General features: G+C 37.8%; 2 protein-coding genes across 4 annotated transcripts in view; one reads left to right on the top strand and one right to left on the bottom strand.

The window, feature by feature from the left end:
• Nucleotides 1-27,142, top strand: part of LOC139954504 (reelin-like) — a 157,093-nt gene that overhangs the window by 7,995 nt on the left and 121,956 nt on the right. For all 3 annotated transcript variants that reach the window (XR_011788121.1, XM_071954324.1, XM_071954323.1), the window contains exon 3: nucleotides 26,864-27,062. The gene's annotated coding sequence lies outside the window, so the exon portion shown is untranslated. The remainder of the gene's footprint in view (nucleotides 1-26,863; nucleotides 27,063-27,142) is intronic.
• Nucleotides 104-19,351, bottom strand: LOC139954500 (uncharacterized). Its single transcript, XM_071954315.1, has 4 exons — nucleotides 19,081-19,351; nucleotides 13,591-13,689; nucleotides 3,438-11,000; nucleotides 104-1,611 (listed from the first exon to the last, which is right to left on the bottom strand). The coding sequence occupies exons 3-4, from the start codon at nucleotides 10,666-10,668 to the stop codon at nucleotides 1,112-1,114; spliced, it is 7,731 nt and encodes a 2,576-aa protein (XP_071810416.1). The 5' UTR covers nucleotides 10,669-11,000; nucleotides 13,591-13,689; nucleotides 19,081-19,351; the 3' UTR covers nucleotides 104-1,111.

The following is a 27,142-nucleotide window of genomic DNA, read 5'->3' as shown; positions in this document are numbered from 1 at the left end:
TTGCCAAAGAGAAAATGCCTTGGTGCCCTTGCCCTTTCAAAAACGAAGCTTACAGCCCTGCACATTTATGCATGCTTCATCGCACATGAATAGTGCTTTATTAAGAACCTACAACCAATTGCTGGGCTAGTTGGAAGCAATTGCTTTTGGACAATTCCAAGCAAACATGGACATGACACCAACAAATTTAATTTTTATCACAACCTTCTTTCCACCTAGAAGTTATAGCTTACTTATGAAATCAATTTATTTTTAGTTGTTGACAGTAATGCGACTGAACGTAATGCGACTGGCCATGTATATCTAAAAGTTCAAGTTGCTGACCATTTATGAGTATCCTGTTGTATGTATAAGAGTTGTGTGTTGCATGTGGTCAAACTTTCCTAAGTTTTTAGTTAGAAGAAACTTTTGATTTGTGACTAGTGAATATTTTCCATGTCTTTTTTGTGTAATGCGACTGACCGCTTTTTTTTCAACGTTATAACATCCAAATCACAAAGCACACAACATTCCTAATATCAATTCACAGCCTTGGGTGTCAAGTACAAATCAGTCTATAAACTTAGTGAAAAAAATATCTCACACAGATCTATTAGCACCAAGATCAAGACATGACACAGAAAAATGTAATGAGACTGACCATGGAATTGCCCTTTTGCCAACAGCTTCTGTTGATGAACTTTTGCTTTTGCTTGGTGCCTGTGCTTACAGTAAGCAATTGCTAGTTTTTATGAATCGGTCCCATTGGCCTTGTCTGTCCCAGTAGTCTTCAAGCATCAACTCTTAATGGCTGCGGGTAGACCACTTGCAGCGGAACAAAGAGACCAACAATAGGAACTGTATTAATATCTGACTTTTTTTTTTTGCAATTTGTGAAAAGCTTGCATAATGTAATTCGCATACCAATTTGCATGTAAAGCAATTGGACTATTCCAAATCATTTCTGTATTATTCCAATTCTCTGACACAAAGTGGGCTTTTTCCAGTTTGTAGTGTTCATAATAATTGTAAATAGTATCAGTTAATAAATCTTTATAATTATAACTTGTACCAATTAATAAGTATTTATAATTATAACTGGTATGTAAAGCTTGACATCGCATATACGTCATTATATCAGCAATACCACACCATCGGTGGTATACACTCGATTTTCGTCATAACACGAAGCCCATGCACCGCTATATGTGCTCCTGTAAATAAGAAGCATGATTGGTCTCACTCCGAGATTGACAAGCTTGTCCCACGTTGCACTATTTGTACGCTGAGCATTTAAAACTGAACCACCCCATCCAAACAATCCTTTTTTATCATACTGGGGAGAATATGCTCGCCTAAACAAATCACTCAAGTCATTGTGAGATGATCCAATGTTGGGTAGGCTTTTTCCTACCACAATGTTATGTCCGTAATGACGGAAAAGGTAATAATATCCATATCCTGAGACAGTGTGTGTATCAAAACCTGAAACAGGATGGTAGACTGAAACCATCCAATAGACTCCTGGATAGTTGTCACATAGATAATTTTTCAGATGAATGGACAGGCCATGATGGGTAAGATCGGACTTTACACGACTTTCTCTTTCAATGTCAGTCTTCCATAACTCTCCTGAGAAAAAATTAATTAAAAACAGGACGTTCATTTATTTATTACATAAAAGCAACATTAAGTTGGGACATAATTTTTTGGGTGGAGGTTTTGTGGTAAAAAATTCATAAAAACAAGTTAGGCCTACTCATGTAGGAATGCATGGCTGCTGTAAAAAAGTAATGAAAAAAAAAAGGAAAGAATGGCCAAATGACAATGTCTGAATTCCTGCACATAACTACTTTATTTTATTTTCAACTGAACTCTTGGAATATATCTCGGATAGTACTATTACTTCAGACACTGGACAGTACACATCACAGGATGCATGCATTCATGTATAGTAAAAAAATAAATAAACGAAGTAGTCATATACCTGTGTTATCGGAATTCAGAAATTGCCATTGCGGCCATTCGTACCTTGTATCATTACTTTTTGCAGCATCCATTCCTACACTAGCCATTTTTTAATGACAGTTTACCACTAATCTTGTCAACCCAGTTTCCCTTCCACGGACGCAAAATTTGCATTTTAAAAATCAGGTTTTTCAAAACCTTGATAGAAAAGAGAAAGGGTTTTTAAGCATATATTCATCTTTGGAGGGGGTCACTGGGGAGGAACATGGCTTGATCTTGCAATTTGGGGTCAAATGAGGTCATCAGCCCCAAAATGAAGCTGCTCCATTTTGTATTTGTTTGCTCCCTAAATTGTTTTACTATTACTATTATAAAAAAAAACATTCTGAGCCCAATAAGCCGTCTATGGGCCTATTGACCTAAAACCGAACCTTTTGACCCCTAAACTCTTGTAACTTACACCCTGCCATACTAAAATATTGTAGCTATTGAAAAGTTTTATAACTTTCATTTCCGCTTGCTAGCTTGAATTCAAAATTTGGTTTAGTGGGTGTCAAGGTTTTTCTGCGCCCTTCCACACACTAAGTCAATGGGATTTTGCTTGGCGAGCCATTGGGGAATTATACCTTGAACCATGTCAGCCAAAATTGGTTCGTATTTCATTTTTTGAGACATCACCCTCCCCCCCCCCCCAGTTGTAGGGTTATATTTTTAAGGCTGTTTTGGCATAAATTAGGCTGGATAATATTTCACTACATGTTTGTTTATTCGTTAAATACGTAATATCGCGGAACTAGGCCACACGCAAGTGTAATGGATTTTATTTTCTCCTTCAACAGTTAACAAGATAAAAACACCAAAAGTTATTTGCAGTGTCTAAAACACCTGGGTTATGGTTAGGGGAAGTGTTTTACCTTAATTTATCGAGGTTTGAGAATAACGTGAACAAATGTGAGGTTTTGGCGTAATATATATTTTAAATAATTTGGCTATTCAAATTTCCAAACAGCAATTTTTTTATTGCTTCCAGATTATTTGGTGATTATTTTAAAATAAAAAGAACTACTTAAAGGCAGTGGACACTATTGGTAATTACTCAAAGTAATTATCATCATAAAACCTTTCTTGTTTACGAGTAATGGGTAGAGGTTGATAGTATAAAACATTGTGAGAAACGACTCCCTCTGAAGCAACATAGTTTTCAAGAAAGAGGTAATTTTCCACGAATTTGATTTCGAGACCTCAAGTTTAGAACTTCAGGTTTCGAAATCAAGCATCTGAAAGCACACAACTTCGTGTGACAAGGGTGGTTTTTTCTTTCATAGTTATCTCGCAACTCCGACGACCAATCAAACTCAAATTTTCACAGGTTTGTTATTTTATGCATAAGTTGAGATACATCAAGTGAGAAGACTGGTCTTTGACAATTACCAACAGTATCCACTGTCTTTAAATACTGAAATAGGGCTAGCAGGTAAAGGGTCACTTACCATCACAAAATGGGTGACTCCCTGTCCATCCATTGCTTGTACAGGTTCGAGATGATGATCCTATCATTCCATAACCAGCATCACAAGAAAAGTCACAAGTTTGTCCTTCCAGTGTTTGTGGGCAGCTGGATCGCCAATTACCGTTATTAAGGAAGAGTTGATCACATGTTTTTCTACAGCTGATTCTGTGGTTGCACAGTTGTTCATGTTGGGATATTTCCGTTGGGGATGAAGTTTGTGATATGTAAGTTGTCTGGATTGCTGATGCACTGTGGTAAATGGAACTGGTGTATTGCTCGTACCCAAGTTGTCTACAAACTTCAGTAGCAGTGTGTAAGTGACTGCTCATTACACACACAAATGCAAAGTCATTCTCTGAACTAATTTTGAGAATTCCTTCATAGCGAGTTGGTCCGTTAGCAAGATAAATTGCTCTATGACACTCAAGACGTGGATGTATGCTCGGTAAAGTCTCAGGATTTAAAACCCATTTTGTAAAGAGTGGCACTATTTGACGGCAGGCTTGAGGATACAGTGATTGTGGAACAACAGTGCCTTGCTGTGAAGATATTGTATATTGCACACTCACATCGACGTGTGAAATGTAATGCCTTGCGTCAAACACTTCAATGATAGACTGACAGTGCCTCTGTGGTGGGTTCCAGTCATAACCATTGCAAATAAACATTATTTGTTCTGGGTAGTCTCGATCATCTCTTGCGTAGTACCCTCCATTACAAACCAGTTCCACCATATCTCCTGTCACATACTGAGATCTTATGTTATAGTAAAAGCCATGTGTCTGTGGTAATAAAGCTGGACACACTCGTGGTACACATTGGGTCACATCTGATGGAGACAAAAACACCTCAAATCCTGCAACTCTAACGCATTGTTTATGTGCAGGGCCTCGAAGATTGTACCCAGAAGAGCAGGAATAGGTAACATTCTCTTCCACATAAATTGCAGTAGCATTCACGCTACCAAACTGTGGAGCCTTCAGGCCTGTACACTTTGATTTTTCATAGCAGGTTGGAATTTCGGGAGTCCACTGAGACTGGTGACCGCAAACACTACTGAATGTGTTTATTCCATCACGACTTATTTCATAACCGTGTACACATCTCCATGTAAACGTGTCTTCATAAACAGGGTTGTCACTACCCAAAACAAGTTCAGCATTGGTGACTACTGGCAGTGTGCATTCTGTTATACTACATCTAGGGATGATTGACGTCACGTCATTACAGATGATATTGTTGCCACCTTCCAATTCGTAACCAGTCTCACACGAGACTATTGCAACAATATATTCTTGTTCATTGCGTGTTAAATCCTCTATCCGTAGATGTGATGGCAAATTAACTAAGTTTGTGCAAGTATTTTTACCAGTCCTTAGTGTTATCTGTACAGGAGTATTAGTTGTATTGTACACCAGACTACTAACAGAAATATGATATTCAGTCTCAGGAATCAAACTGAATACAGAGATGTTGGAACTGTTGGTGGTCTGCTCAAAATTTTCTCCGGCTTGTTCAACACTCCAAATTCTAACAATGTACTCATAATCTTGGACTGAAGGATCGGTCAGAGAAGTGGGTGGATTCCAGCGTATAACAAAACCGTCCAAGAGTGGATCAGCAATTAGACCAGTCGGTTGGTTTGGGGGAATAGTACCATACAATAAAGGTGAAATGGCAACATTTAGCTCACAAGAACTCAGGATCAAAGTAAAGCTATGTGTTGACCCGGCTGCCAGGTTATTGACTGTGACTGACTCAGGAGGTGGTAGATTCAGAGGATAATATGTGGTAGAATTGTACTCAAAGTGTACGTATTGAAGACTCGCTGTCTCTTGAGAATCGTACACATCGTTCCAAGAGCTTACATTAAAGATTAGTCGAATGGAAGTCACTGAAACAATTGTGCTGTAAAGGAGTTGTCCACTACTCACCAAATTAATCATAGGCTCCAGTTGTCTATAGCTTTCATCAAAATCTTCCGGGGTTAAGTAGCCATCAGAGAAAGAGAATGCTATATGCTGATATGTGCTGTTTCGCAACCAGAACGGAAGGGTTATCATCAGAAAGTCCTGACCAAGAAAGTCTCTTGATACTGCTTCTGTAGAATTATCAAAGCCCACTGTCAACTGCAAATCTTCACCGTAAAAATAGTAGCAAATTCCATGTAATGAAGTTTGATTCAAAACAATCAAATCAAGTTCTTCGTCAGTTGCAAAGTTATTGATCACTTTGTGCCCGAACGCATTGTCAAGTTGATAGATATCAGAGCCTCTTCCTCCTTGAAGAAGATCATCTCCTCCAGCTGGAAAAATGAAATCCTCTCCACCATATGCTCGAATGACATTGTTGTCATCATTTCCAATCAGAAAATCATCATATTCTGAAGATAGAATGTTGTTAATCATTTCATAAGAATCACCTTCAGCATCTGCATCCCATCCAAGACCAATTTGAAGGTTTATGCTCACACCTGTAAGGCTATGCCCACTAAAAACCACTGTGTTTGAACCGGGACCTCCTATGATTGTGTCAGCTCCCATGCCACCATAAAACACATCGTCATCTAGACCGCCATCGAGAAAGTCGTCGCCATCTCCACCATAAAGTGCATCATTTCCTGGACCACCATATATGGAATCATGCCCATCTAAACCAATCAAATCTTCTCCACCAGGTCCACCAATTATGGTATCATTCTTCTGTCCCCCAATAATCTTTGTTGTGTGTTTTCCACCTTCAATGTGGTTTTCAGCAAATTTAGATCCAAGTAGAACACGGGCAGTAGAAAAGGTTGTGTTTACTTGTGCAGACAACACTTGACTGAACATAGAGGTAGAGAAGTCTACAATAATAACCTTGATGTATGGAAATTCATCACTTAATTTGAACAAGACTCCATCAATGCTGTGAACTAGCAAGTGTTGGTATGTCACTCCAGTATAGTAGTTGACGACGGTCACCCTGATTGAGTCATTTCTGGAACGAGATGTCAAAGTAGCATCACTGGCATCACGCGAGACCTCAATATCGTGGAAAATAACATCAAGTTTCAGATGATCTAGTTCTTTGTCTTCGGCAAAGTTATCAATGGTGTTGAATGTTCCGTATCTGTGCCCCATAACGTAGGCGTCTGTACCGTTATTCCCTGTCAAGTTCTGTGAACCAAACGGATTGCCTGGTCCAGGATCGATGTAGTTATTTAGTTCATTTCCAATGATAGAATAACTGCACAAGTCGGTTTTTGCAACAAATCGTTCACATTTTGAATATGGTGGGACGTTTAGATTAATAACACGATGTTCTCCATCACAGTCTTCATCTGCCTCAATTTGATATGGAAAAAGACGGCCTTGGTTCAAATTATGTTCTGCTGTTGTTTCTGGGAGCAAGGCGGTAATTTTGTCTGATGTTTTGACAATGAGATGGCGTTGCTCTGGAGACTGAAACCAGTTGTTAAGATGCACTTCGAAATAGCCATTGTTCAGGTTACAACGCAGGATCAAGTGTGAACTAAACAAAATTAAACGAATGTTTCGACTAGAACAATTTAGTAGCATCATGTCAAAATCGCCTTTACTGTCTATATTCTCAATTATAACTTGACTGCACCTCTCTTTAATCACGTATGTATCCTTTCCTTCATTTCCTTGAAGGAAATCAAAACCGCCGGAACAGGTGAGAAAGTTACCGAGTGCATTACCGATGAGTGTGTCATTATATGGAGAGTCCATAATGACTTTTACTTTGTCTGCAAGTTGTGCCTCAATGTAGATACTTTGATTGTCGCTCGAATTCCTCAGATTCAATCGTGCGCCGTGTTGGAACTCACTGAAATCAATACTGTAGGGATGTTTTCTTGGGATTCCATTACTGTCTTCCTTTACCTCAAACGTAATATAGTCACTTGAAACAAAGACAGCGTGTTTCCACTCTGAGCCTCTAAACCATGACTGGAGTGTTACTTGAGTAGTAGATCGATCACCTGAAGCGTGCATAACCAAATCAGACTGGTGGCTTTTTTCCACCAATATCTCAGCAAAAGGGACTCCAAAGATAATTGTGTCCACCTGTTTGTCAGTGGCATAGTTGTTTATTGTATCTCTTCCGCCACCCCTGTTTACGAAGTATATATCTGATCCATTAGCACCAGTAATTTCATCATCTCCAAGTCCGCCAGATAGGATGTTAGGTTTTTCATTCCCAATTATGACATCTGAATAGTTTGATCCTGTGGCTTGTTTTACTTGTGATAGTGATCCAGTTAGCATTAGAGTTTGTGCTGAGGTGCTGCTAGATTTGTCTACTGAAACTGCACTGCAACTGATTTGATACTGAGCGTTATTCACTTCACTCTCTGGAACGGCAATAACTACCCCATCCTGGGTAGCTAGATAAATGTGTCGATAAAATTGTTCTTTGCCATGAGAAAACCAGTTCTTTATCTTAATGACATGACTGGTGTCCTGACAGTAGCTCACCAAGAGGTCCCATTCATCCCGTGCGCATCTTATTCTCTCATGGCTGACATTAAGAAAAAGGGTATCCATTTCTTCATCATGAGCAAAGTTATCAATTATGGCTCTTCCGTTTGCATAGATGAAGTACAGATCGTTATCGTCACCCCCAGCAACCCGAGAGGTCTGTGGTCCCAGAAAGAATCGATCATCTCCTCCTCTTCCGTACAGGTCGTAGTGATAGCTATTTAGATGAACTTTAATTTCACTGGAACTTACACAGTCTTGTTCTGTGCGTGTTGTACGCCTATGACGAAGCTTTTCGTACAATGGCGATCTCTTCTTTCGCTCTTTACTACCTTGTACAGCATAAAAGTTGTTGTCATGGGAGTTGCCAGTGTACACACCATACTGAGAAGATTGGTGAGTGTCAAAACCATCAATAATGTCAAAATGTTCCACAGGAATGAATAGCCATAGTTTTGCTTCTTCGCGAATGTATCGTGGACTCGCTACTTCACCAACTCCCAGCACCACGTCATTCACCGGGTGACCAAAAGAGAATGTTCTAACTACTCGTGTCAGAATTCCACTCTCGGTTGGAACCTCAGGTAACTCTACAGTGAATGTTCCATTTTTATTTAACTTCACAGTCAAGAATCCTCCAAACTGGGACAGTATTCCAGCTGTAAAGTCTACAGTTCCGACAGGTTCTCCATTTCCATCCAGGCCATGAAATGTTACATTAAAATAACTAGCAGGGTTTGAAAGATTTGTTAGTAGCTGTCGATTATATTCTTGCTGTCTTTTCAGTCCTTTGATTTGTTGAACAAGTCCAAGTGTAAAGAAATCAGCCGAACCTTCTACAAATCCTTTCATAAATGCTCCAACTTGTTCTCCAAAGCCTTTTCCTTTCACTTTTGCAAGCTCATCTTGGATTTCTAGATAAAAGTTGTCAATAGATATTCGTACTATGGTTAAACCAATGATGAATGGCTCCAAAACGGCTAACTCAGGTATAGCAGTTTCAACAAGTGTCAATACCGTTGTATCCAGATCAAGAATAAGATGTGTCATTTTTAGAAATACAGGCGTAGAAGAATTTTCATCTGTGAGATCCTTGATATCTTCTGCAATAAAATATGCGTCGAATGCTAGACCGACAAATGGTAAGTCTCCAGCGATTCGGCCAAGTACTTTACTTGCTGATTCACCTAAAGCTTTAGCACCTAGTTCAGACATTTTTTCGAGAGTCTTCTCTAACCCAATTCGTTCAGCAGTGTGTGTGACAGTTTTGCGAACTGCTTGTTTAAGAACATTGTTAAGTCCTGTCAATCCTCCGATTGCATGCGTTGCTTGGCTTAAGGAAAATAATGCCCTTCCACTCTCTCCTTGAGAGAAGTACTGAATACTAGCAAGAATGCCAACAGCAGCACCATATACTCCAAGAGCCTTTCCTGTAGTTTCTGTTCCCTTAAGTAAGCCAGATTCTTTGAGGTTTGAAAGCCGTTCTTTGGTGAATTCTGGTGTTGCCGTCTTTTTTAAGTCAACTTCTACTTCATGTGTGATTTTCTTTCCGTCTTCATCAACAGTCTGGAAATAAAGAGACTCTCCTTCCCATCTGAGAGAGTCATCCACAACCTTCAAGCGTTTCACGGTGCAAGATCCGTCCCTCTTTCTTCGCTTTTTGCAACTTGTTTTTTCTAATTCTTCTTTTAGCTTGTCTTGCAAGTTAGACTTGTCTCCGTCGCTTACTGCTACTGCTTTTGAATCCAGTCTTTTCTGTGGAGGTTTCACTTCTGAATCCACTTCTGAATCCACTTCTGAATCCACTCTTTTTCTTTTCGGTGGTTTGTCTTGATGTTCTTCTGAATCTGTGTCTGAATCGCTACTTGAGACCGTTTCAAATTTATCGCCAATTTCAAAGAGTCTTTCCCGACCCTTTTGAGTTGTTATACTTATTGGAAATAGTTCGTGGAATGCTTGTCGAAATGATTTGAACTCTCCTTTTGTTAGTCGTTGTAAGATTTTTCTCACGGTTTTATCTGATCCTGGAATTCGTCCAGTTTTGGGTGTTAATTTTTTAACTTTTTCTTTCCATGTTGCTTCTTCAGTGACTGTATCCATGATGCTTAGTAACGCTTTGTAGCTCTCCTCCGTCGGTCTGGCAGCTTCCGCAACTTGAGTGATAACCATCATTTCTCGCATTACTTCTCGAGTCTCTTCGTCACCAACTGACCATTTTGTTTGAGCATTCATTGGTTCGTTTGAAGACTTTAGCATGGCTTCAGCAATTTCCTTAATATTCCCCTCAAACTTGTCAAATTGTTTGAAAATCGTTTCATATTTAGTTGGAGATTGTCCCTCTTCGTTTCTAATTACAATATTCGTCTTTCCCCAAAGAGATAGACTTATTCGAAATCGATAGGATTCACCTCCAATATTCATTTCAACGATGCTGTGCGTGTTATCAGTTTGAAGGTGAAGCCAATTTTGTAGCATGCAGAATATGTCCTTCACTTTCATCTTTTGTACAGTTTCCCCTTCAAACTTGTAAATGGGAAATGTTTCGTGAAGACCTTGAGTTATTTCTCCACGTGTTACCAAGTCATTCCACTGCTCCAAAAACTTCTGCTGTTTTTCCTTGGCTTCCTTGGTAACCTTAAAAAAGTCCACACCCACTGTAACATTGTCGCACAAAATGAGAGTGATTACCAACAAGTTTAGCAGGCGAAGGGAATTTACAAAAGCCATGATTGATGGTCCCACTCAATATTGTTGATTCCGGACAGTTTTTTTTTTTAAACTACGTAAACAGTATTACGTTGTTATATTAAAATTTTATGTTGATTTCTGAACAGAACTGTCTTTGTTTGACAAACACTGGTTTAGCACAACCCGAGATATAAGCTAAACTAGTCAGAAGAAATAGTTAAAAATTGTACTTCGCGTCGTATAAACCGCACAATCCTGTACAAACTGAACACGAGTAACTTCGGAACCACTTGACGTATGAAGTAGGTGCAATTACCGCTGTTTTTCTATTTCCATGGAGAAGGCGAATTCCTGTGAACAGGACAAAATATCTGAGGGAAATAGCAAATAAAATATTACTTTTTGAGTAAGGCAATTAATTCTAGATGTACAAATGATTCTCCTCAAAATTATCTATAAAATGTAACACATTTAGGGGGTAGTGATTCATGGCTTCTCAGAAAATGTTATTAACAAGAACCGAAAGCTACGATACATTAAGTGAGAAGACTGGTCTTTGACAATTACCAATAGTATCCAGTGTTATTAGGGAGCGTCTCAAAAGTCGGAACGGTTGGAACGTTCCACAGGGAATACGACAGCGATCCAGTGGGCATACGGCTCAGCGGAACGTTCCGCTGGGAATACGCGGTCATACTCTGCTAGTAGGAACGTTCCTGTGGATCGCTTTGTCAAGCACGCAGCAGGTAAACCCAATCGCGAATCGGCACGACTGAGAGGAAGAGCAGTTAAAGGAACACATTGCCTTGGATCGGACGAGTTGGTCTATAAAAAGCATTTGTAACCGTTTGTTATGAAATGCATATGGGTAGAAAGATGTTTTAAAAGTAGAATACAATGATCCACACAAATTTGCCTCGAAATTGCATGGTTTTCCTTTTACTTTGTGAACTAACACGGTCGGCCATTTATGGGGGTCAAAAATTTGACTCCCATAAATGGTGGACCGTGTTATCCGACGATGTAAAAGGAAAACCGTGCAATTTTGAGGCATGTTTGTGTGGATCATTGTATTCTACTTTAACAACATCTTTCTAACCATATGCATTTGATAACAAACGGTTACAAACGCTTTTTCAAAGACCAAGTCGACCGATCCAAGGCAACGTGTTCCTTTAATTAAAGCCTATTAATTTATCAATAACACAGAATGAGATTGAAAATAACATTCTATTAGTTTGTACTTTACATTCCTTCTTTTTTCAAAACTGTTAAACTGTTTGGCTATGTATTAATTTACAAATTTGGTCCTTCCGATTCTCTGATTCAGTATATCCCCATTGTGTGTAATGTTGATTTGTATTTGAACAATAATATTTTGCATGCGTTGAAGGTCCTAGATTGTCCACGAATGATATTGCAAAAAGTATTTAGGTTTATTTACTCCTAGTTCAGCTTTACTTGTGTTGCCATGGAACATCGATGTTAAATTAAACTTAGTTTTAAAATAAAACAAAAACTTATCTCTACAGTGTTGTTGATGATAGATCTCTACAAGCACTGACGGGAGTTCGCTGTACACTGACGTGCAAACCAATTGAAACAACACAACCCAGTTGTGAATGTTCCCGTAAGAACGTTCTTCTGGGAATACAGTATGCTTTCGTTGTTCCCACAGGATCGCTGACAGGGAACACGCTGCCGATCCGCGTAGCAAACGCGCTGTTCCCACTGAGAACATTGTATAGTTCCCGCGGATCGCTCGAGTATTCCCGGCAGAACGTTCCCGCGGGTATATAGCTGTTCCGACTTTTGAGACGCTCCCTTAAACCACAATCATAAACAACAGGGTTCAATTCATGTACTAATGAACACACAAATTAAGTATGAGCTCAATTGAAGTTTGCTCTGTCAAGTGTAAGACTGATCCCAGTTACCTCTCGTTGAGTTTGCCTGATTACAAGCTAATTTCGGTAAAATTAGGTTTGGTCCCGCCCCTCATAAATATTAATGTAATGATATGTGATATCACCCATACATATACATGTACCACACCTCCAACCAATACCACCAAACCAAGTTTCATAAAAGTCGGACATACCGTTGCGGAGATATCAACATTTAAAGAAATTCACTCTAAGCCCCGCCCACTCATTTATATTCATGAGATCAATATCGAATTAAATAGGGTTCATCTTCTGACTATGGGTAACCTATCCACCAAGAATAGGACTGATCCAAGTTACCCCCTTTGAGTTTGTCTGATTACGAGCTAATTTTGGAAAAATTAGGTTTGGCCCCGCCCATCAAGAATAATATAGAGATGAGACGTCGTATCACCCACACATATACTATACCAACTACCAAACCAAGTTTCATCAAAATCAAACGTTTGTTTGCAGGGATATTAACTTAAAGATTCACTTACCCCTGAGTTTGCCTGATTATAAGAACTAATTTTGGTAAAAAAAGGTTTGGCTTCGCCCCTCGTGAATATTATACCTCCTACCCTGCAATACCACCAAACCAAGTTTCACAAAATTGGAGCATACGTTTGCAGAGATATCAACTTTTAAAGAAATTCACTTACATGTACCCCCTTTGAGTTTGCATGATTACGAGCTAATTTTGGTAAAATTAGGTTTGGCCCCGCCCATCATGAACATTAATGAAGTGAGACGTCATATCACCCACAGATATACTATACCTCCTACCAATACTACCAAACCAAGTTACATCAAAATCGAACATAAGGTTGAGGTGATATCAACTTTTTAAAAATTCACTTACAATGTTTTTCCATTTTACTTGCAATAATTTCCACTCCTAAGAGTTTCATATGTGGTTTAGCAGGGCTTTTGGCAATACCAGTTGACATCACCATGGTGGCATTACATGAGGAGGTTTTAAAGGACAAGAGGGAGTTTGGGGCATGGATAACAACAATAAAGTGTTACTTACCACTCATAAATATGGTGATGTTAGCGTTGTGCCCACTTCAGAAATAACCAGATCAAACTTCAGATGTAGCTGACAAGTGTTTTCAAATATCAGTCGAGCCTTGAATGAGAACATATAGGAAGCTACAGTGAAATTAACCTAATAATTGGTAAGAACCGGTGTTAGATAGGAAACAAAACAACTGAAGTTTTCCCTCCTACTTTGGATTTAACATTGTGGTCCGCATAATAGGGCCTGTGTGTTTGTTTTGTGTTTAAAGTCACCTGGAAGTGGTATTTTTTTTAAATAAAGCTTTTGTCACTAAAATATGTGTTTTTACGAGAGGAATGTGAATAAAAAGTTAACTAAGGTTTAAAAATATTAGTTTTGATTGTATTTACAAGTAGGCCCCGACGGAGTAGGCCCCGACCCGAGAGGGCGCTGTTCGTGACGTAATTCAAGGTGCGATATTTGAAGAGAAAATGTGTAGTCAGGCCCCCGTACATTACGTCTTTCAGATACGTTCTTCGATTTCCCGCTAGCTGGAAAAAATGTTGGGACGGCGTCGTGTTTAAGAATGGCTCTTCTCGTCATGTCAAATGAGTGGTGTATCCCGGATTTGAAGCACGATGGCTCGAAGTGTTCGCTGCATAGCGCTGAAAAAGACGTCGGACCGGAACACTTTGCTCTAGTTAATCTGACTTTCGCAGCACACAACCGCCTACATTTGGGATCTGCAGGAAATAGATGAAGACTGACCCCATCTTTAGTTGTTTTGTTGCATCCAGCAGCAATACACCTGGTCGGCATTGCCGGAAAAATGCCAGAAAAAAAAAAACTTTTTCGCAGCTTACAAACTCACGTCTTAGAATTACATGTACTTTTGCACGTGTGTTTATCTACGCATCGAGGCAAAGTCTTCCTTTTCCTACGTCACAAAAGGGGTAGGCGGAGTCAACCCCCCCAAGCACTTAATTAATTTTTTAACATATAAATCGTGACAAACAATTACTCAAAAAATTGTTTTATTGTTAATAAACATATACTCTTATGTTTAAAAGAAAAAAATCCTATTTCCAGGTGCCTTTAATGTTCCAGGGTTCTCGAGTTTCCCCAGGGAAGCTGTGTCGATCATGTGATTCAAATAAACCAATCAGATTGAATAGCTTGGGGCAGAATTTTCCTTTAGTTGAGTTTGTTTTGTTGTTCACACCTTAGTACTTTGCATAGATATTTGAATGACTATGAAAAAGTTTGTATTTGAACTTTGATTATTGGACATAGATGTATGCCAAGGTGCTGTCATGCAAGGAATACACTAATGCTTGTACAAGACTCCTACTGGTATTTTGTACAACCTCTTATCCTGAAGTAATTTTTTAAACAAACCGGCAAATTTGGGATATCCAACATACACAAAAATTAAGCTTGGGATATATATGGCCTTTCCATCTTCTTTCTAAGTAGCTTAAAAATGCATTTTGGAAACATAAAAGTGCACTGTTTGCAAATTGGTCAGCATAACAAAGTTTTTCTTTAAATCTCTTTTCTTAAATGCACCCAAGTGACACTTTCCTTTTGTGTTTAAGTTGAAATTTCTGTATTTTCTATGCTTTGAGCACCTAATAAAGATGGGGTTGCCCATTAGAAATTGTTATTATTGTTGAAATTATTATCAAACAAAGTAAACAATACTACTCCCCTTTATAAGAGACAGTTTATAGATGAAAATACAGATTCAAGATCACCCAAACGAAAAATACTAATTATTTCATGTAAATATTCATTTTATTTACATGACATGTAACAGACCTTGACGAATGAAGAAACTTTGACTATTAAAACATCCAATGTTGTATTGTTTACAAAAAGAGTGTCGTTTTGCAATCCACAGGGCTACGCTTATTTTTCAATGTAAATAAGGTCCATGGGGACTCGGCACACCACATCCATTTTCCCAGGGATCTTCATTATCTTTTGAAGAACTGCCTTTCTGGTTACGCAAGTGGTTGTATCTCTTGCTTTCATATAACATCTGATTATGCGGCATCCTTGCCACTAATATTGTGTTTGTTTGTAAATATAAATGCCAAGATATAAATCTTCTTTCCTATTTGCAACTCCTTTTTTTTATTCCTGTTTTCTAAGGAAAACATTAACAAACTACTTTTCAATTTGTGCCGCTGATACCATTTTGATGGATCTGGAATAAACAAACTACTTTTCTCCACTGGGGTGATGACGTGTACTGCTTAAGACTGGGTTGCTGTAAAAATCATAAGATATTTTTAAAATGTTGGCAGACTTCAAAAAATGGATTTTGGCAAAACTCCATGTATGAGTAGGTATGGGTACACAAAACACAAAAGTTAAAAAAAAAGTTATATCAGACATTGGTTGCCATGGTTATAGCAAAAATAAGATTTTACGCAAATTTTCCCAGTTTTACCTTTTTGAAGTGTTGAAATATAGGTAAATTGAAAGCACTGGTACGTCTACAGGGGAAAACGTTGAAGTTTTTATTTCACACATATTGCACAACCATGTTAACTCTTTCAGAAAATGTTTTTAAAAATTAAGTGTGCGATCAACTTTGGATCAAACCACTATTTCAAATAGGGGTGTTTTTGTCATATTTTCTAATAGCGAAAAAAAAAGGGGTATTGAATTGGGCCATAAGTCCGAAAGTGGCACTTTGTGGATTATGACACTTTTATAGTTGGAAGATAAGGTACCGACCTACATAAAAAGCAATAACATGTTTTGGTATTTTAAGTGCGCAAACACAGTTTTGTCGGAAAGTTAGCACTTTTGGCAGGGGAAAAACGCAATAAATGGACAAAAATTATACATTATTATTTTACTTTTTTGTTTTTGTTTAATACCTTATGGGTAGAAGGGCTTTGAGGTGCATTCAAACAAAATTAACCCTTGAAATCACTACATAGCCCGTTGCCATGGTAACAGCTCATTTTGTGTTTTGGAAATTTTTGGCCGATTTTGGGGTCTGAAAAACTGTATTTTAGCATATATTTGCAACTCCACCCAGCCAATGCGCTTTTTTTTCATAAAACCTTTAACATCAATACAACGAGTTGTCGTTTGCTTTACTTGAGACAAAAATTATTGCTTTAACATTTACCCTAATGCTTTTTTTAGAACATCATTAGCGCATGTTTTTAGAAAATTGCAAAATCAACATTTTTGCCCTATTTTTGGCCCTCAAAATGACAATTTGCCAGGGGTCTCAAAATGTTGTCCTTTCGGTTGTATTTTGGGCCAACATTGGTCCCTTCATTTTGAGAAAAACTTTTGAGAAAAACTTGGGCAAATGTTACCTGTTGTAACAGTACTGCCTAAAAAAAAAATGCATTTTGAAGTTGTTTTCTTCAGATTGAATTAATAACAAAAATAAGATAATACTTTTATTTTTTAAGTTTTCCATCAATCCGGCACCTTTCATAAGCACCCTGTAGCCTTGTGGACTTCCCAACATTGATCAAGAATATTTTTAATGACCTAAGTTTTTGATTTTATACCCCCCCCCCTCCCCTGCCCAGCCCCCAAGCATATCAAATTTTGTTGACAATGCATTACATAGCGCTGTGAACAGCGTCCTTTGTTGAAAGTCCCTTTTTAAAAAAAATTCAGTCTTCAGTGTCTTCAGTCTCCTTAAGGGAATATTTCCCTTTCGGTTGTGATTGGGCGATTATTTGTGTTTTCATGTCTGGGGAGCACAAATGGGCAACTATCATGTTGTGACACTGTCTCAAACATGATATTTGTTAAAACAAGCACAAAATAATTCTCTAAAATGGCATTTCTTACATTCTGACCAATGATGTTGATTGAAAAAAACAACAACAAAAAACAGGATAAAATAAAGCAAAGCAGCTTACAAGTATAAAACTATAACTCTCAATTGTATACAGTGTATAGTTTGAAGACTCACCCCAAGCTAATTCGGCTGGTATAGTGTTATCCGGCTATGTTCCATTAAGGAACTTGGAATATAATTGATTTTCGTAACCATTAAAATTAATTGTACAGTCACTGATTATGTGATGCGTCTGCGCAGCGTTAAGGACGTGTTAGACATTTTTGATGTTCAAACGAAGAGCTGTGAACGTCCATTTGTCAAGAAAATTTAACATTTTGTTGAAGATTGTAGCTGCTATAGCCAAACGTAAATGACCACAGAATGTCTTTGTGATGCATGTTTATTCAATTGAGAGATATATTGTTATACTTGTAAGTTGCTTTGCTATTTTTGTGTGCCTATTTTTTTCAATCAACATCATTGTTCAGCATGTAAAAAGTAATTAAAGAGCATTATTTTTCCATATGATTATGAAATTTGCAAAATAAAAGCGTGAAGTTTCTGGCAACACTGCTCAGAGTTCAAAAAATACAAAAACTTTCTTTTTTAATACTATGATGCATGTTTAAACAACTGGGAGTTATGTTGTCATAAGATGCTTTATTATATTTTGTCCTGATATTTTGTCAGTCTTCATCATTGTTAAGCATGTAGAAAGCCATAAAAAGAGCATTATTTTAAATCTATACAATTGCCAAAAAGCACGAAGCTTCTGGCAACACTGCTCCCCAGTTCAACAAATACCAAACATTTTTTTGAAACTCCTACAGACTAGTATCTTATCTTTCAAGCCTGGTAGCAAAACTTTCCTAAATATGCTACTTTCGGACTTCTGACAAACTTAGCAATCCCCTCTATTTTCCAAATTGACCTTTGTTCAAAACACCCCTTTTTGAAACTTATGGATTGTTCCATTCACAATTAACTGTACCTGTGTCAGGTGCATTTTTGGAAAGACCAAAGGTGTATATTTACCATATTCAGGTGAGACGCAGGTCATATAATTTGGTTTTCACACAGTGAAGCTCTCAACTTTGGGTAGTTTATACTTATAAAAAGAGCTAAATTAGGTGAAATATGGCAATTTTCTTATTTTTCGGACTTTTTCGAGCAATGGCTCAAATGAAAGCTTGTAACTTTCTTGACCCCCATCAAAATACCTATTGATATTACAATTTATTAACGGTAAAATGTAAATGAGTGTGATGTGACGCCACTTTTGAATTATCGGCTTGATTGATATTTCACACTCTCAAAACGCCAAAAGCTCAGTGTGCATTGCCGTAAGCCCAGTCCTTGGATCTAAATACTATTATTTTTATTCAATTTTGTTATTTTTAATTTTTTATTATAAGTAATCCTGGTCTTGCCATCGGAACTGACTGCATTTCCATTCCACAGTGACATTAAATGTAGCCTGTCACAAGCCATGTTTGCTTTGTTGGTGGTCTGTGACGGCGTTAATTAAAATGAAATATTTGGGAAAATATGTTGAGGGAAAAACAACAGCTTTATTTTCAGCTGACTTATTTAATATTAGTGTACATACAGACGAATGATAAACAAAGTCTGTGTATTTACGGGCAAAGTGTCCCTGGTCCTGTGTATCAAAAATGTATGAAAGCACTTACCTTTAGACTCAGTATGAGAACTGGAGATCAAACAACTTCAGGAAAGAGCAGTTCAGTTTGATGAAGAACGCAGCATTTCCATCTGGTTTTATACCACTCAAAAAATATAGGGGCGGGACAAATGGTCCATGGTTATGAAGCAGTCAGCGCTTGTCATTGATGATTGGTGGATTAAAAGTCACCAGTTTCTGCCAGAGACATTGGATACTTGTTTATGTTTATTGGTACTGAAAAGAAAACAGTGTTTGATTACAGTGCTCACCATGGTGTTTCCTTAGGGAAATAGTAGCATACATTCACCAGAAAAACAAATCTAAAATCTATTAAAGTAGGTTGGATTGGTTGATAAACTTCTGAGAAATTCTGAGACAGGGTTTTTCAAAGGTACAATACCATAGCCCAAAGAAAGTCTCACTTCAAATCCATCATAAACTTTTGGGAACAAATGAGGGTTGACTGGGTGCTCCCCCCCCCCATTGTGGTTTCAGTTAATTTCTTCTCCCCTAAATGTTCCCCAATCATCTGATTTATTTAATTATCAGCTGATTTGCTTTCCTTTCCGTAGAGAATTGTCACAGACCATAATTTTAACATCATTCAGGGAGCTCGTCCAAAACCACTTGTGGTGAACCCTGCATCAGGAGGATGGAGGGTAATGATTATTGCACTACAATACTTAAGTACTAGCAGCTCTTGATCACTGTAAGCGACTAATGTGTTATGACTGATTGGATGATCAAGCACACATAGGCTTCATCTACAGTTACTACATGTACATGTACTTGTACCTAGTTAATTTTTTTAGGGCACGTCCACTTTAGCCTTGGAGCAGTCCCAAATTTTTCTGACCAGAATTATTGAATCCAATTCACAAAAACAAAGTTTGATTATATGTTTCATAGTACTTGTGAAATGTTTAAATATTGATGTACGGGCCCAAATATACTACCTGATATTATGGAACAGAGAGAGGTGTAATGTAGTAGAAGTGTTTGATTGACAGTTGAATGGCACTCATATCCAGGTTAGAGCAGTGGGGGAGAGCAACAAGCAAGCAGAATAAATTGAACTTTGCCTGTTATTTCTGCAAAGAGGAAATGTGGATTTAAAATTGTGTTCCGCATAAAAGGGCCGTGTGTTTGTATGTGTTTAATGTTCCAGGGTTCTTGAATTTTCCCAGGGAAGCTGTATCGATCAGGTGATTCAAAACAACCAATCAGATTAAATAGCTTGGGGCAGAATTTTCCTTTAATTGTTTTTTTTGTCCTTCACACCTAGGTACCTTGCAAAGATATTTGAATGACTGTGAAAAAGTTTGTATTTGAACTTTGATTATTGGACATAGATGTATGCCAAGGTGCTGTCATGCAAGGAATACACTAGTGCTTGTATAAGACTCCTACTAGTTAGAAGTCTTTTATTTCTATCTGAAAGCACACAAATTCGTACAACAATGTTCACAGACTTGTTATTTTATGCTTATGATGGGATACACCAAGTGAGAACACTGGTCTTTGACAATTACCAAACGGTACAGTGCTTTTAAACAGCTTCCTTATAACAGACCCATTCACAAAACACAGGATTTTGTATTTCATCTCAGTCATTTTATTTGTTTATGTGAAAATTAATATAAGAACTCGAAACTAAATGTTCAACTTGAGAAATATTTGTTGTTTCAAATTGGACAATAACGATATTGTATTAAGACAATTCAAATTCAAGTCTACCCTAGATACAGTATGAAATAAACCAAAGTCAGTCTTTAATTGGTGTAATTGGTCTCATTTCAACCTAGTCCTAGATATTCACTTTCTCTTTCTCTCTCTAGAAGGAAATGATGACCCATGTGAGTCTCTTGGTACCAGTTACCACTGAAAATCTACACCGTTTCCCTTTTCAAATGACCCAGTTTTGTTGTAATTTACACCAACATACAAGAACTTGACTTTTAAAGGGGGTGGTGGGCTTGTACTGGTATGTTGGGGGTGGAGCGCAGTAAATCATATACACTAACTTATCTTTCCTGTCAATATTCGCACGCAATCACCAAATAAATCAGATGTGTTTTAAATTATGGCAACATTACATGAACTTGCATGTGGTAATAAGAGTGGTGTATCTTTCAGGTGGAGGGTGTGTTTGGTCCTGTTATTGTCTGCACCCAAAAGGTCAGCCACTTTGAACGTGACTTTCACTACACTCAGAAAAATATTTACACAAGTTGTGTAAAAAAAACCATGTTTTAGAGGCAGGGGGTGAACCTGCTAACAGTTAGGTAAACTTTTACCAGTTCGTTGCAGGGTAAAACTTACACAACAAATACTTACAAACTTACTTCGTTTAGGAGTAAACATATTTACCTAAATTTTAAGTAAACGCTAGATATGTAAAATATTACACATTGATTGTGTAAACCTTACACTTTTATGACATGTAAAACTATTCCGTGTTACCCTTTGTATGGGTTAAAACTTTAATTTACCTTATAGCTGTGTAATTATTATTATTTTACTGTTTGTTTAGGTAAAATGTTTACTTCAATTGTGTGTAGTCGTACACAATTACATATTTTTACCGTTGTACCCTTTTCCCGTCTGAACGTTTGAGTAAGGCCTTACTGCCTGTTCGTGCTCGTCGAGCAAAAGTTACAAGCATGGGGATTTTGCTCCTTGATGGACGTAATGAAAGGTGAGTTTCTCAAAAACAATTGCGATCTGCAGTCATATACACAGACTGATGTGTGTTGTATTATTATTTGTTAGGTTTTACAACCATTTCGGCCTACATTTTTGTCATAAACTTGAAGATGTCTGCAGCGCTATAAAGTGGGCATGTGTTGTAACGTGTTGCAACATGTACTATAGCGCTGTAGACATCTTCAAGTTCATGGCAAACATGTAGGTCAGAATGGTTGTAAAAACTAACAAATAATAATACGACACACATCAGTAGATATGACTGTAGATCGTAACAACTTTTGAGAAACTCACCTTTTAATACGTCCACCTAGGAGCAAAAATCTCCATTCTTGTTACTTTTGCTCGACGAGCACGAACGACATGACTGCATGGACTGAGACGTTAGCAACTTGTCACGCAGACGCGCGTGCGCACACGAGGGGAAAAACATCACTTGCATGTAAACACCGGATTCTTTCACAGTTCCTTGTAAGACCTACCAATGCCATGTAAAGTTTCTCTTTACTTCGGTAAATCTTACATAACTTAAGTTATTTTGGTTAACTGCAATACTTACTCTCAAAACATGTAAACATTTTTTTACACTACAAATCAGTACATATTTTTGGCCGTGTTTTACTTAATTTAGGTAGTTTCTTACACAACTTTTTTTACATAACATCTTTTTACCATTTGTTTTCTGAGTGTATTGGCTTTCCCTGCCAGGGTTCTTGTCTTTTATTTTGCTTCTAGCATTTTGTGTACCACCCTGGAGGTTGTTTCCTACAGTACATGTATCTGCCCGCGGCCAGGCCAGGCCAGGTTTCTCAGTACTTTGCTTAGTGTTTCTACGTATTTGAATTGCTTGTTTTTGTAAATCTTTGATGTGCAATCTTTTGAAAGTGATTTTTCATGTTTGCTGGCAAATTAACTCTTGGGAACAAATGAGGGTTAACTGGTTGCCCCCCCCCCCCCCCCCCTTGTGATTTCAGTTGATTTCCTCTCCCTTAAAGCCATTATACACTTTCGGTACAGAAAAAAAAAAAAAAAAAAAAGTTCACAGATTTACAAATAATTTACAGGGTTTACAGAAGGTAATGGTGAAAGACTTCTCTTGAAATATTGTTCCATGAAATGCTTTACTTTTTGAGAAAACATTAAAACAATATCAATTCTTGAGAGAATTACAGATTTTTTTTAAACACATGTCATGACACGGCGAAATGCGCGGAAACAAGAGTGGGTTTTCCCGTTATTTTCTCCCGACTCCGATGACCGATTGAGCCTAAATTTTCACAGGTTTGTTATTTAATATATAAGTTGTGATACACGAAGTGTGGGGCTTGAACAATACTGTTTACCGAAAGTGTATAATGGCTTTAAAGACACTGGACACTTGTTATTCCCAGTATGGAGAAGTCTCCTCACTTGCCCTCTATAAAAATGCAACTGATTTGTTTCCCATTTTCAAAAATAAAACCAAATTAAAGACAGTGGACACTAATGGTAATTGTCAAAGACCATTCTTCTCGCTTGGTGTATCTAAACATATGCATAAAATAACAAACCTGTAAAAATTTGAGCTCGATTGGTCGTGGGAGTTGCGAGATAACTATGAAAGAAAAAAAACCTCTTGTCACCCTGAAATGGTGTGCTTTCAGATGCTTGATTTCGAGACTTCAAATTCTAAACTTGAGGTCTTGAAATCAAATTCGTGGACAATTACTTCTTTTTCGAAAACTAGGTCACTACAGAGGGAGGTGTAATGTAGAAGTGTTTGATTGACAGTTGAATGGCACTCATATCCAGGTTAGCGCAGTGGGGGAGAGCAACAAGCAAGCAGAATAATATGAACTTTGCCTGTTATTTCTGCAAAGAGGAAACTGTTATTTCTGTTTCTCTGTAAATTTGATCCTTGTTGAAGAAAACAACTCGCTTTCGATTCGTAATAATATTAAAGGGATTACTGATGGTCCCATTATTGACTCATTTTTCTACTATGCCTAGTGCCCTTTTAAAGTCTTAATCGGAAATTTGGCAGTTCCATGGTTAAAAAAGTAGCATATATTCATAAGAAAATACTCAAAACCATACATGGTTGGATCGGTTGATAAACTTTTGAGAAATTTCAACAGGGTTTTTCAAAGGTACAATACATGTAGGGTGATATAGGAAGTGTCGTGGCCAAGCGGTTAAGAGCACCAAATTCAAACTCTAGTGTTTCTGATCAGCAGAGTGTGGGTTTGAATCCCCAGCCGTGACACTTGTGTCCTTAAGCAAGACACTTAAACATTGCTTCGTCCTTCGTATGGGTTGTAAAGCCGGTGCACAGTGGGCCAGAATTGAATCAAAGTGCGCCAAAATTATATCTCAACATATTTTTGATGAAAATTATATTTAAACATATTTATGATGGAAAGTTGGTTGTAAGGGGTTTTCTGATACGTAGAATTTGATGGTAATGGTTTTAAAGGTCTATGACGTCATCATAGTCCTGAAACGTGATTGGTCGGCAATAATAACTACTATAATATGCGTTTTGTTCATTTTTTTTCTTCAATTAAACCTAGGCATATCAAAGAAACAGGCTGTGAACAAATTTTTGCGTCGCAAAGTGTGTTTTCATAAGGGTTTTCATAATGGTGGTCTTTCTTTGATGCTGAACAGAGTAATATGACCGCTGACACACGCATGAGTCGTTACAGGTGGTTGAGTCAAAACAGGCATTTCTCATAGGGGTATACAACTTCAAAATTGAGTAATGTCCAAAGTCGCAAAAAGTCGCAACCAAATTTGATTTTAGACTGTTCCTGAAGGTTCAGGCTACTGAAAAAAGTTAGAATTAAAGGGATAATCGGCGGCATTTTATATTTCCTATGTCTCTGATTGAAATGAATGAAAATTAGAGACATTAACTGGGATTTATTAGACCTTTTCAAACAGAAAACAGAAATTAAACTGATTATAATTTTCATGAAATATAGACTATAAACAACCATCGACACGGTTTTCATGGCATTATTTAAGAGCCGTTCAGGGCAGCAAGTTAAAATACCCATTAAGTTCAACGGTTTTGCTGCACTTTTTTACCCTTTTGTGTCTAAATAAAGTCATAAGCCGAATTTTGAAGAGATTTTTTTCATTAATTCTTTCTTTTAACATACCCCTGGACTATTAAGAACAATAACAAAATGGAAGTACTGATTTTTGAAACAATGACCAGTTGCCTATTTTGGCGCAGTTTGACCTTGACCTGGCCCACTGTGCGTTGGTCCCATGTGTTGTGTAAATCAAAAAGCTTGCTGCAACTGCTGCTTGTTCAAAAAGAGTTAAGGGGTTTGCCCCGGTGTTCCTGGCTGGTTTGGCAGCATATTGCGCAACAGCAACTTGTAAACCATTACATGGTGCTAAGGATTGGGTCTTACAATGTGTATCTCAAACTTCGTACCACTCCTTGCAGTAATAATACCTGGGGCTTTGTATCCCTTGGCAAAAGGTTCGTTATAAGTACAGTTGTTATTATTATTATGTTCCAGCCCTTCAGTGGTGTAAATTATAGACATCTTCATTTTAAAGAGGGCGGGCAGAGACTTAACCTAAGGGAGGTGGGTTTGTACTGTACCATGACAAATTTAAATACTTACTGTAACTTTTCTGATCTTTTTTTTAGCCCAAAACCAAACAAACATTTTGGTACAGGGAACATCTGTAGGTTTCACTAAAAATCAACCATGAACTTTTGGAAACAATGGGGTTGACTGTGAGTAAATGATGGCCGCCATAGTCAGTATTCTTCCTTGGTAAATCTACAAATAACAGAGCGTTGCGTACCTGTGCTTTTTGGTCCAAAGTTAACCTTAGAAATTGGTTCTAGGACCATCATATCAGGAGGGCCGAGTGTTACAGTTATTGCTCCCACAGGGTAGCTTGTCTTGGTCACCTTTAGGGTCTAACGAAGAGCTACAAAGATCTTTCAATCTTCTGCAGGAGAGAGTGCTTGCTAAATGCTTTACTAAACTTTTGAGTGTCATTTGTTTGTTTAGAAAAAAAATCACCAATGCCGGTCAACTTCTTTTTTAGACCATGGGATGGGTATTGAAAAGAGGCCTACTTTTGGGGTTTCGTGGTCCCCATCTCCGGACCGCATGAAATTTGACAAACAAGGGTTTTCAATGGTACTGAATCCGAATTTGGTTGTTGCTAAGCTCTAAAACTGCACAGTTCGTGAACAGACCAATTTTTGGGTCATTTTAGGTCAAAAACAGTATTTTTTGATAATGTCTGTATACACTGGGACTATTTACCAATCGTTCACGGCAGTGCAAGAACCTTTTCCAAGTGTTTAATAGGAACAATGTGAATTTTCCCCTTTTCTGTCCGATTAACATGCAAAGGCCTACAACAAAAACCCATGATTTTATTGACTGAACATCAAGTACAATGCCATTTGTTTTTTGTTGCTACGACGTGCGTGTGTTAAATTTGTATTATCACACACGCGGTCGAGTAATGTGGGACCCAGACGCACTATGTTGTTCGTATTCCACTCGCGCTTGTGTGATAACTTATAATTTTGTCGAACGAGCCTACGAATCGGCATTCTTTTATTCAGGGGTTTGAAGAAATACTCTGTATGTTATAATGGTACAGTGTGAGAACGAAACACGATAATGCTTCGAATGACGTCACCCACATCGCAGGCTTCCGAGGATTTTTAGATCACTATTTGTCGCTGTAATTGTTTCTTTTCGGGATTCGGTGCAGGATTTTTGCCAAGCAACAACAAGTAAAGGATTTTCTGTATTTTATTTCATACCTACATACAAAAATTGCGTGGTCCAAAAGTGGGGGCTACGGTTTTGAACAATTCTAGCGATCATCCCACGGTCTATTTGATTCACCCTGCTAGATAGATTAGTTTAATTTAATGATAAACAATGCATTTTAATTAATTGAAACATTATTTGTGTATGTTCACAGTAAGGCATCAAGAACATGTTTGAATGTACTGTTGATCAATACACTTCTTCTAAAAGAAGTTTAGGGAACACATTTTGGTCTGAAATCAATGTTTTACTTTCTTAATTAACTTTATCCTCAAGGTTACCTAGAAATACTGGAAAGACAATTTTGAGGAGGAACTTGGCAAACCCCAGGGCCATGTTGCTTGCTGGATGCTGCTTGCTGGATGCTGCTTGCTGGATGCTGCTTGCTGGTTGCTTACTGCTGAGACATCTGGGTCTGAATCAACATGCTGACTTTATTCATTCTGCCGTCATCAAGACAGTCATACAAAACAAAGTGAGTTCCCTTCTGTTTTTTAAGTGTTTTCGCTTCCTTTGGCCTTAGAATTGTTTTGAATTTTGTATGGAAACTATGCC

Source organism: Asterias amurensis, chromosome 2, assembly GCF_032118995.1.
Source record: "Asterias amurensis chromosome 2, ASM3211899v1".
Taxonomy (NCBI): domain Eukaryota; kingdom Metazoa; phylum Echinodermata; class Asteroidea; order Forcipulatida; family Asteriidae; genus Asterias; species Asterias amurensis.
This window is presented reverse-complemented; position numbering and strand designations above follow the sequence as displayed.

Excerpts from the sequence above, each read along its gene's own strand:
- LOC139954500 (XM_071954315.1), bottom strand. The coding sequence starts at position 10,668 with ATGGCTTTTGTAAATTCCCTTCGCCTGCTAAACTTGTTGGTAATCACT. Across the intron at positions 1,612-3,437 it reads GAGTCACCCATTTTGTGATG|GAGAGTTATGGAAGACTGAC; the intron begins GTAAGTGACCCT and ends ATTTTTTCTCAG.